This window comes from Loxodonta africana, chromosome 11 (assembly GCF_030014295.1).
Source record: "Loxodonta africana isolate mLoxAfr1 chromosome 11, mLoxAfr1.hap2, whole genome shotgun sequence".
Classification (NCBI taxonomy): domain Eukaryota; kingdom Metazoa; phylum Chordata; class Mammalia; order Proboscidea; family Elephantidae; genus Loxodonta; species Loxodonta africana.
In genome coordinates, this window is record NC_087352.1 from 3,632,432 (window position 1) to 3,643,844 (window position 11,413).

Genomic DNA, 11,413 nt, shown 5'->3' on the forward strand with positions numbered 1-11,413 from the left:
CCCTTCTGGGGACAGGATAATAAAACATGTAATATTTTTAAGAAGGATTCTTGGTGTCCGCTTTTTGTTACCCATCTCTCCTCCATGTCTCAGGAGGGCTGACCTCCCAGGGTGAGGCGGGGCGTGGGAGGCCCCCACCCCAGCTCCCTCCCTTGGTGTGATGACAGTGCTGCTGAGCAGCCAGCGTGGGCCAGGCTGGGGTCTAGGCACTCATGGTGGAGTCACTGGTGTCTGCATGAAGAAGGCCCTGCTGCCCTCATCCTCACATACAGATGAGGAGAGTGAGGCGCGGAGAGGCCCAGCGTCACCCCCAGCTAAGCGGTGCAGCCAGGCAGACGTTGGGAGTCCCCGCTCTGAACCACTTGACGTCTGAGCCTCAGACCCTGGGACCAGGCAGGGAGACAGAGGAGTCAGAGCGTGGTTTTTCCCGGGCTTTAGACCTTCCCCTGGGGAGTAAGCCCTGGCCCAGGGCTGGGTGGGGGAAGGAGGGCCCCCAGCAGCTCTCCTGCCTCCAGCAGCAAGTGGTTGCTCCTGAGATCCTAGGAGAAGGTGGCCACCTCCATCCACTGGGCGAGAGAGAGGACAGCGAGATTGAGGCAGGTCTCCCACCTCAGCCACCCGGAGCTGCCCACTCCCTCAGCCCTGGCTCACCTGTCTGTGGGTCAGGCAGACGACCCCCTCGCTGCCGTCCAGGTGCTGGCTACAGTGGCCTGTGCAGACAGGCAGGATGAGCTCCACCCCCCCACCCCCGCCCCCCAGCCTCTGTCCCATCTGCCCCTGGAGTGGCACTCACGGAAGATGCAGGTGAGCTGGGCCACACAGGACACGAAGCGTTCAAAGTCCACACGCAGACGGCTGTCCCGGTAGCAGCTGGTGAGGAGCTGGGTCAGTTGGTTGTTCAGATGGAAGCCTGTGGGGAGGCCACCTCTGAGTCCCCCTCAGCCTGGCACCCCCCAACTCCCCAGGAAAAGCTGAAACGGCACAGGGGCCTGTTCCCCGCTCATCGGTGCGTGGCCCTGGGTTCAAATCTTAGCTCTGTCGCAGCTCAGCCATGTGACCACAAGCAAGCCCCTTCACTCCTGGGCCTCAGTGCCCTTACCCGGAAAGTGGGGATTGTGACAGCCCAACCCCACAGAGGAGTGTGACAGAGAACTCAGAACAGTGCTGAGCGCACAGGCTGTATACGTCAGTGTTACTCCTTTAAATCCTGCGGACCTTTCTCCTTGCCTGTGGGCACTGGAGACTTTCTGTGCAGCCCCCGCGGAGTCCATTTCTTCTTATTTCATTGTCTCTGAGGTAGAATCTCAGTACCCACTAAAAAACTAAACCCACTGCCCTAAAGTGGATTGTGACTCATAGCGACCCTGTAGGACAGACTAGAGCTGTCCCCATAGGGTTTCCAAGGCTGTAAATCTTCACACAAGCAGACTGTCACATCTTTCTCCCACAGAAAGGCTGGTGGGTTCAAACTGCCAACCTTTCCGTTAGCAGCTGAACATTTAATCACAGCGCCACCAGGGCTCCTCCGGAATCTCAACAGAGGTACTTAAAAGCCTCACGTGGTGGTTCTTGACCCTTTGCAGACCACAGCTGACCCCTGAGACTTGCCTCCTCTCCCCCACACACCCAGATAAACACAGCTCTCGGGATAACTTCCCGAGCTTCCACTGCCGCCTATGGCCCGCCTTTCCTCCCCGCCCCATCCTGGGCATCCATTCACCATTTTACAAATACCTACCGAGTGCCTTTAAGGAGCCCTGGTGGCTCCTTAATGGTTAGGCACTAGGCTGCTAACCAAAGAGTTGGGATTTTGAACCTACCCAGCGGGTCTGCGGGAGAAAGACCTGGTGATGTGCTCCTGTGAAGATTACAGCCTAGAAAGCCCTATGGGGCAGTTCTAGTCTGTCACGTGGGGTCGCTGGAGGTTGGAGTGGACTCTAGGGCACCCAGCAACATTGAGTGCCATTACCAGCCTTGAGGAGTTCTGGGGGCCTGCGGCCTAATCCTGGCTGGGTATCCTCCCACAAGTCACCCTCTCTGGCCTTCACCTGCCCATGAGTGCTCAGATGAGGCTGCTGTGCTCAGGGCTGTGGGGGAACCTGGCCAGATTGGGTGGAAGGCCTCAGCTGCCCCTCTGGGGTTCCTACCTCCTTTCATGGAAACTCAGCACCCTTGGGGCTTGTGTGTTCTGTGCTGCCTGGTGTGGGGTTGGTTCTGCCCAGGGTCCCCTGTGCTCATGAGACTCATCACCAAGGTTACTAGGCCCTCCTAGTTCACCCTCCCCAGGGGCCCCCATTGCCCTCAGCTGCCTGGTGGCCCTGCAGGCCTGGCCCTCTTCTCCCTCCCCCGTCTGTACAGACGTTCCTTCTGCCCAGAACACCCTTGTCCTCTCAGCTCAGAGCATCCACCTCGTCATACACCCCTTCTCTAGGAAGCCCTCTCGCACACCCCCCAGCATGAAGTACCAGGCCCCTCCTGTATGGGCCTGACCCCTATGGGCTGTCACTGCCAGTTGGTGGCTCTGTTGGCCCTTGTGAGGTCAGAGAAGGGCTTCTGGTCACCACTGATGCCCAAGCACTGGCGAAGAGAGAGCAGATGCCCAGGGCATGTTGTGGACAAAGAATGACTCAGTTGCAGGAGGTGTCCCTCTAGTTCCTCATGCCCCCGCACCCCAAGCCAAGGGGTCCTGCCATTTGGCCTCTCGGGGTCACAGTCCCTGCCGGGCACTGGCAGCAGTGAAGGCGTGGCCTTGGGCATGGCTGCAGCCAGGTGGGTGGCGGGACTGAGAAGACCAGGCAGAGGAGGAGCAGGGCCCGTCCCGGTACCCACCCCCCAGGACCTCTGTCCATACCTGCCGCGTTCAGCGCCAGCCGCAGCTCGTAGGAGTTCATGGTTCCGGAGGCGTCCTCATCAAATTTGTCGAATGTGGCCTGGGCGGGGTGGCAGGGATCAGTGCCACCCCCAGGCCTCTGAGCAACAACTGAGCACTCCGAAGAGAACTGAAAAAGGGCCCTCGAGAGCCAGGCCGCCTGGGTTCCTGTCCCAGCTCCCTTCTTCCCATCTGTGAACCTTGGGCAAACGGTTTAGTCGCTTCAGGCCTCTGTTTCCCAATCTGTAGCTGTGCTTGAGTCCCCTAGAGAGACTAGAGAGGTGGCCGGGGCAGGGATGTCCCAGCCTAGCCCCCCCGTCATTGTGGGGTGGTCCAGTCCTGGCTTGTCCTCTGGGGCCTGCTAGCCTACAAGTAGAGGTACCCCTCCTCCAAAAGGAGGCAGCCCCACCCAGCCCCACCATACCTGCCACTCCAGGAGGCAGCCCCAGAGCTGCTGGAAGTGGGGCAGGGCCAGGCTTCGCCCGTGCTGGGGAGAGGGCATCTGGTTAAACTCAGTGTCCCCAGAAGGGGAGCAGAGGCCCCCCCAACCCAGGCACTCTCCTCGTGTACCCCAAAGCACTGCAGCAGCTGTTTGCAGGTCCTGAGTCCTATCTCCCCAGGGTTCCGGGTGTGGGCCCTGGCTATAGGAGAAAAGAAAAAAAAAAGTAAAAACTCAGCACATCCTGGGTACTGGCCATTGTGAGTGTTTTGAGAGCATTAACTCTCTGAAGTAGGCATTAGTGGTATCTCTGTTCTATAGATGGGGAAACTGAGGCACAGACAGCCTAGCTGACTGCCGCTAACTAGCAAGACTGGGATTTGGACCGAGACAGAGTGGTTCTGAGTCAGCTCACAGCAGCTACACTCCCAGCCTTTTACTGCTTGTGAGTGGCGTGACCCTGGCCACAGGTCTTGCCACAGGACCCGCCACTGTGGCCTCCCAGCAGGATCATGAATTAAGACTAGTGCACGGGGCACCAAGGGGTCCAGTTCTGGTTGCAAGGACTCCTGGCCAAGACTCCCCGCCACCCCGCCCCATACACACAACTCACCGGGCTCCAGAGCAATGCTTAATAAGACCTGGAGCTGGTGGGCACTGAGTGCTTCTTCCTGGTCAAGGAGAGGCTTATTGTGGGACCACTCCTCATGAAGTCATCCCACAAAGTGCTCTGGGCCCGCCCTATGCTGGGCAGTTCCGGGACAGGCAGTGACAGATAGCCTGGGCCTGCCCTCTCAGAGCTCACATGGGCAGGGGAGAGGAACCCATCCCCAGAAAGTGGCAGCCCCAAGTGGTCAGGGCTGTGAGCGGGGAGCCCTAGTCTGTAGGAGCCCAGCTCCGGGAGGGGGCAGGGAGAGCTTCCAGAGAAAGGCTGATTAGAAAGACCAGGCCTCAGCCATGGCAGATGTGAAGGGAGAGGAGAAGGCCTTCTAGGCCCAGGGTACAGACTGTGCAAAGGCCCTGAGGCAGGGATGGTCATGTGACGTAAGCACGCAGCAGGAGGGGCACAAGATCCCCAGCCCTGGCCCCCTCCTCACCTCTCCAGCCAGCTCCTGAAACAGCTGCTCCAGGCCTAGCTCCAAGGGCACATAGGGGACCTGTGGGGTGGGGGGAGTTTAGTTCTGGCCCAGAGGACCCCCCCCCGCGGTCGCCCCCTCCCGGAGCAGCCCCTCACCATGAGGACCTGCAGGTCAGCGCTGATCACGTCATCGATCTCCCTGCAAATTACGGAGGGGAAGGGGGGACAGGCTGGTCGTTCGACAGCTAGGGCCTCGGGGCGGGGCGGGGTCTAGGGGCCCCGGGCACCCCCACGCGGGGCTGGGGGTTTGGAGGTGGGGCGGGGGCTCCGGGAGAGGGGTCGGGGGGGCTCTGGGCTGGTCTCTGCGGGTTTAGCGGCCCGGGGCGGGGCTCACACGGCCGTGTGGCGGCGCTCGGAGAAGACGCGCAGCGTGAAGTCGGTCTCGTCGCCGGCGCGGGCCGCGCTCGGCACCACCAGGTAGTGGCCGGGCCGCAGGCGGCAGCGGCGGCTCACGTCGCGGCGGGCGCAGAAGGGCGAGCGGTCGGCGCGCAGCAGGCCCGGCAGGAGCGCGCGGCTGCGCGGGGAGTCCCAGAGGCCCAGCAGCTGGAGGAGCGGGCAGGAGAGGGGCGCGCCCAGGCATGACCACGACCCCCCAAGTTCACCCCAGCCCAGCCCTCCCACCCACCGCACGCCGCCCAAACCCACCCCATCCCACCCAGCACCCCAGGCTCTCCCCGGGCCCCGACCCTACCTCCCTGCCCTGGACCCCCACCCCCAACCCCACCAGCTCAGGTTGTCCAAGCCCCCGGGGCTAGTTCAGGGACTGGGATCTGGGGATCCCACTGAGACCCACCTCCTCTGGAATCTGTGAGAAGGAAGAGCAAGGGGTGTCAGGGGCTGGGGAGAGGTGGCTGCACCTTACAGCCCCCTCCCTGCCCCCTCCACACCTCTGCACCTTTCTCACCTCTCAGACCTCTCCCTTCTTCCCAGTTTACCCCTCACACAGCTCCTGACCCCCAGCCCTTCTCTGACCCTTCCCACCAGCTCTGTGCCCCCAATCCCTTCTCTGTGTGATCCTCAGCCCCTCAGACATTTCTGTGATTCCTCCCTGACCCCCAGCCCCTCTCTGCCTCCTCACTAACCCCTCCCTGTGATTTCCTCAGTCCCTCTTCCCTCTCTGACCCCCCCGTATCTTCCTGACCCCCCTCAGATTCCCCTTGGTCCCTGTCCTCCAGGGCTCAGCCCCTGGGCCTTAGCCCTGACCCTCACCTGGAACACGTGGAAGCCCACAGTGAGGTAGGTGAGGCGCTGGGCCCTCAGGCGTCGTCGGTTTCTCTGGATGAGTGACAGGAGGACAGTACACTTGGGGATGCGGCCCCCCCACGCTGGGCCCCGTGCCCCTGCCGCCCCCCAGGCTCCCCATGGCCCTGGGTCGTCCTCGTCCTCCTCCTCCTCGTCATCAGGCTCCAGCAGCGTCAGCCGGAACTGAGGGTTGGTCCAGAAGGTGTCTAGTTGGGGAGAAAGAAATGGGTTACCTGGCCAGCCACAGCCCCCCTCGTCCCTTGCTTGCCTCACGGAGGTTCGCCCCAGGCCTCACCAGCACCAGGCTGACTCCCACCAGAGTTGAAGCCTCGCACCCAGCGGCCTTGGAAGGTGTGGATGTGCCAGCTGCCCCCCGCGGGGCTGGGGCCCAGCACGTCAGGGCTGAGCGAGCAGATCTGGACGGTGTCGAAGTGGCGGAGAAAGTCCTGCAGCTCCATCCTGGACACGTCCCGTAGTCAGGCTGCCCAGCTCCCACCCAGCACCCCCAAACACCTCAAGACCCCAGGAAGGATAGCAGAGCAGCCCAGATGCCCAAAATACTGCCAAGTACCCTCCAGCTTCCCGCAAATATTACCGTGTCTCCAGGCACGACCCCCATAGCGCTGAGCCCACCAACTCTCCCAGATTTCTCCAAGTCCCCAGAAGTGCCCCCAAATGGCCAAGATCCACAAACTCCCGCTAAATATTGCCAGATTGCCTTCAACCCCCGAACATCAAGACCTTCAGACTCTTAATTAACAGCTATCCTTCAGCCCCGTAATGTTGCCAAGGCTCAAGAAACTCCTCCAAATATCACCAAGCCTCCCTCAATTGCCTTAAATGACCCATTTCCCTTCAATCCTCCAAATCAAAAAACCGAACCCGTCGCAGTTGATTCTGAGTCGATTCTGACTGGTGACAACGCACGCAACTCTGACACTGTGCGACGTGGGGCTTTCTCGGCTGTGATGTTCACAAGGGCCACCAGACCCCTCTTCCGCTGTGCCACTGGTTCCAGATTCCCCTAATATCGCTAATTCTTTCTCGACTCCACTGGATAGAACCTGACCCCAAGATTATCCGAAAATAATAGTAATACGGCCAGTTCCTCCCTACTGGGTTACATCGCCCTGAATTTCTCCCATGTCTTTGAAGCAGGACTCAGCCCCTCCTGAGGCGGAACTAAAGCCCTGCCCAACTCACCAAAACTCGCCATCCTCCTTTTTCACCATCAGGGCATCTCGCCACTCAGCGGGAATCGCGTCCCAGCGTGGGCAGCTGGGGATACTCGGGTGTGAGAGGTGGGCGGGTGGGGCCAAAGCCCCCACCCGCCCCGGACCCATCCCACCTGTCGCTCCAGGCCCCGTTCCACTCCACGCGGCCCCAGGGGTTCCGCAGCCGCAGCAGGCGCACCTTCGTAAAGCCCAGGGACACCTGTCGGAGGTGTCAGTGGGGGGTGGCTCCTGGGCACCCCTGCTGGCCCCTCCCCAGGGAGGGTCCTCACCTTATGCATGCCCGTGACTGAGTATGCATGTCCTTTCACCAGCCCGTCTTCTGTACGGTACTCACCCCGATCGCTCTGGGCGGAGGACAGGGGACAGTGAGGCCATGGTGGGGGGCAGGAGGCTGACCGCTCCTCTCTGCCCCCCAACTTTCTGCCACCAAAGCACCCATATGAATGGCACAGGGTTCAGGGAGGGTGTGGGGGCTGGTGAGTGAAGATGAGAGGGAAAGGAGAGAAGGAGACAGAGATAAGACAAAAATAAGTGGGAAGAGGAGAGAGACATAAAGACAAGAAGGATACAGAGCAGAGAGAGGAAAGACAAAGAGAACCAGTAACTGAGTAGAGAAGTAAATGAATGAGTGAATGAGTTAGATGAACTCGGTGAATGAATGTGTGATTGGGTCATAGGTGAGCACTTGACCCAAGCCAAGCCCATGAGAATCAATCCTGGGACTATGACTGAAATTCTCAGGAAGAGGCACTTTTATTTTTTTTACTCCCGGGGTGATGGGAAGTTCCTGCAGCTCTGGGGGCCTCCTTTGTGCTCATGAGGGAAAAGCTTGCCTGAGAACTAAGATTAGAAAAACACACTTGATAACATCCTCTGAGCACCTGGATCCAGCTGTACCTGAAGGCAATCCACTTATGAGAGCAAATAAATTTCCATTTGACTTGCTCCAGTTTGATTTGTGAGAGAAAATAGTGAAAGCTGAAAAAGAGAGACACAGCACCCCGCCCTCATCCCTGCCCACCCCTGAATGTGCTTTGGTCTTGGTGGGGGTCTGCACGGAAGTCCGACTCTCACCAGGGCAGTGACTCCCACCAGCGACTCCTTGGCCAGGGCATGGCGCAGGGCAGTGAAGAGGCCTGGGGTGCCTTGCCTCAGGTAGAGCACCTCACCTACGCCGCCAGTGAAGTCCACGAAGGCCTCATTCATTTGGCCACCACGCATCACCTCATAGGAGCCGTGGAGCCTGTAAGAGCAGGTCTGGGGTGCGGAGTCTGAGGCATGTGTGAGTGTCTTGGGCAACCCCCTGGGATTTGAGGGACCTCTAGCTGGGTCCTTCCAGGATGTGGACTCCCTAGGGGCTACCCCAAAATTTGTGGTGTCTTGGAGTAGAGACTGTGGCACACTCTGGAATCTCTTGGAAATTGGACCTGTGGTCTCTGGGACCATAGAAACTGTGTGATTTGTGGCCTACAGGGGAGCTCTGCCAGAATTCTGGGGACCAGGGGATGTCTGCATCCCTGGGAGATGTCTGGTTTGAGGGCAGTCCCTATGGGGACTATCTAGGACTTCAGTGCCATGGGACAGTCAATGACAGACATTTGAGGATCCCAGAGATTGCACCCAATATTTGGGGAGTGCTTTGGGTTTCCGAATGGGCAGGAAAGATGGTCTGATATTACAGGTCCCCTGGGGGGATAAGTCTTAGATATGCTGAGTCCCGAGCATGATGAAGTGATTTCTGGGTCCTTAAGAATCATGGGTGGTTGGTGAGTCTCTAGGGATGTTTTGTGGGAAATGTTGATGATGGGAGGTATCTAAGATTTGGGGGTCCTCAGGCCTGGGGTGACATTGGTTCCTGGGGGCTATGACATTTGGGATCATTGGGGGATGTCTGAGGGGTTCGGACCTATGTTTCAAGATTTCCAGAAGCTGAGGGGTTCAGGGGTCCTGGGGTGCTCTGGGGATCCCAGGGAGCTCTCGGAGTCCTGGGGGGCTCTGGGGGTCCTGGGAGGCTCTGGGAGTCCTGGAAGACTCTGGGGGGTACTGGGGGCTCTGGGGGTCCTGGGGTACTCTGGGGATCCCAGCAGGCTCTGGGAGTCCTGGGGGCTCTGGGGTTACCGGGGGCTCTGGGGATCCCTGGGGGCTCTGGGGGTCCCACAGAGCTTGGGCCCTGCTGACGGGATATGAAGTTGCTGTTGGGGGTTTGGAGTCCTCACTTGGCATAGGCCTTTTCCAGCAGTGGGGCCCAGAACTCGTTCCGCTGTTCTGAGTGCACAAACATCAGCTTCCCCTCACGCACGGGCAGCCTGTCGTCCACCACGATGTCCACCCAGTGGCCAAACTGCCAGAGCTGGCAGGAAAAAGGGCGGGGCAGGGCCCTGGCTTGGCTTCTGACCTTGAGCCCTGCCTGGGCCTCAACCTCTGACCCCTGACCCTCTCGTGCTGGTCCCAGATCCAAGAATAACAACCCCGAAGGGACAATGTCAATGGTGAAATCCATGTCACCATGCAGAAAACTGAGGCACAGGCAGAGGAACTGGGCCCTACCTGGAAGTGGAAGACACCTGCGTAACCATCTTGGAAACCTTGTCCAGGGGGCACCACCCGGTACAGGAGTCGGGGGTACAGAGTGAGGGAGGCGGCGGCCGCAAGAAACCAGCAGTTACCTGGGGAGAAAAGGCTGGGATTGGGTATGGACAGAAGGAGGGAGACTGAGGGGGACCAAGGGGCAGGGAAAGGGGGACCGAGGGGCAGAGCGGGGGAGACCAAGGGGCAGAGTGGGGCGGGGGGGCAGGGGCAGAGAGAAGGAGACCCAGAGTCAGGGAAGAGGGGACTGAGGGGCAGAGAGGGGAGACCAAGGAGCAAGGAAATGGGAGACTGAGGGACAGAGAAGGGGAGACTGAGGGACAGAGAGGGGGGAGACCGAAGGGCAGAGAGAGGGGGGACAGAGGGGCAGAGAGAGGGGGAGACCGAGGAGAAGAGAGGGGGAGACCAAGGAGAAGAGAGGGGGAGATGAGGGGCAGAGAGAGGGGGAGATTGAGGGGCAGAGATGGGGGAGATGAGGGGCAGAGAGAGGGGAGACCGAGGGGCAGAGAGAGGGGGAGACTGAGGGGCAGAGGGGAAACCTAAGGGCAAAGACAGGGGGAGACCGAGGGGCAGAGAGAGGGGAGACTGAGGGGCAGAGAGAGGGGAGACTGAGGGGCAGAGAGAGGGCAGACCGAGGGGCAAAGGGGGGGGAGACCGAGGGGCAGAGGGGGGAAACTGAGGAACAGAGGAGGGACAGAGGAGCAGAGGGCTTGACCCAGAGGCAGAGCTGTCAGGGTCCCAGCTGCATCTGGGGATTCAAGACGGCTTCAGGAGTCTCACCCAGCTTTCCCTGACACACGTCTGTCCGGCTCATGTCCTCACAGATGAACTGGGGCTCAGTGCAGAACTCCTGGGGGTAGCAGGGGATTCCAGGCTTCAGCCCAGGATAGGGAGGGCAGGAGTGACTGGGAGGTCAGATGCCTGGGACCTCTCCTATCCTCCATTCCTCCAGCCTTCAGCCTATGAAAGTCCTCGTAAAGCCCGTGGGCAGGCTTTTGGCTTCCTTAGGCTCCCTAGACCCAGCATGACTGAGCCTGCTCTGGGTAGGTCCCAGTCACCTCTTCCTCCCTCGAATCCAGGAGTCTGGACCCCCAGCCCCCTCCTCCTTCAGACCCAGGAGTCCAGGCCCCCAGCCCCCTCCTCCATCAGGCCCAGGAGTCCAGGCCCCCAGCCACCTCCTCCCTCAGACCCAGGAGTCCAGGCCCCCAGCCCCCTCCTCCCTCAGACCCAGGAGTCCAGCCCCCAGCCACATTTTACATGAGGCCTCATCCACTCCACCCCTTTGGCTTTCTCTGAGTCCGGGCCCAGCTGGTCATAGCCAAGGGCATCAGGGCCAGCAGGAAAGTAGGGGTCTTGGAACAGGATCCCTGCCTCCAGGCAGGCTGCCCGGATTGCCTGGAATCTCTGGCCCCGGAAGAGTTTTGGGCCCCCAGCTCCAGCCCCGGCCTCCTCATCCACCAGCTGGATGGTCACCCTCCCGCTGCTGCACGCCATCTGGACACTCCAGGCTCGTGGGCTGGCCCCAGGCCCTTTAACCTCCTGGTCATGGGGGCGGGGCCTCTGCTCCATCTGAGCACTGATGGGGGCATCTTCTCTCGTTAATATTAATTGATGGTTTGGGGTGCCAGGGATCAGGGACGCGTCTTCAGTGGTTTCTTCCCCGGGGCGTGGGGCCTTCAGTTGTGGCCTGCGTAGCAGCTTAATGGGCTTGGCCAGCAGCAGGAGGGAAGGCCGGCAGAGCAGAGGGAGGACCAGCTGCAGCCGTGGGAGTAACCCAGAAGGAGGTCATTGTGGGGGTGAGTTTCTGTCTGCTTTTCCCTTTATGTCTCCCTCCATGGGCCTGGGGGAGGGTGGGCGCGGGGAGGAGAGGTGTCTACCTGTGTCACTCCTGTCTCTCTCACCGT

The 11,413-nt window shown here is 60.3% G+C and overlaps 1 protein-coding gene across 1 annotated transcript; it reads right to left on the reverse strand.

Moving 5' to 3' along the window:
• Positions 1-539: 539 nt before the first annotated feature.
• Positions 540-11,003, reverse strand: CAPN12 (calpain 12). The gene is made up of 21 exons (XM_064293613.1): positions 10,767-11,003; positions 10,290-10,359; positions 9,471-9,589; positions 9,140-9,273; positions 7,998-8,166; positions 7,193-7,267; positions 7,037-7,122; positions 6,892-6,966; positions 5,984-6,147; positions 5,656-5,894; positions 5,240-5,251; positions 4,781-4,989; positions 4,543-4,585; positions 4,406-4,465; positions 3,922-3,979; positions 3,440-3,510; positions 3,294-3,356; positions 2,852-2,930; positions 794-910; positions 652-710; positions 540-566 (listed from the first exon to the last, which is right to left on the reverse strand). Exons 1-21 carry the CDS (start codon positions 11,001-11,003, stop codon positions 540-542), a joined length of 2,166 nt encoding a protein of 721 aa, XP_064149683.1.
• Between the last annotated feature and the right edge of the window lie 410 nt (positions 11,004-11,413).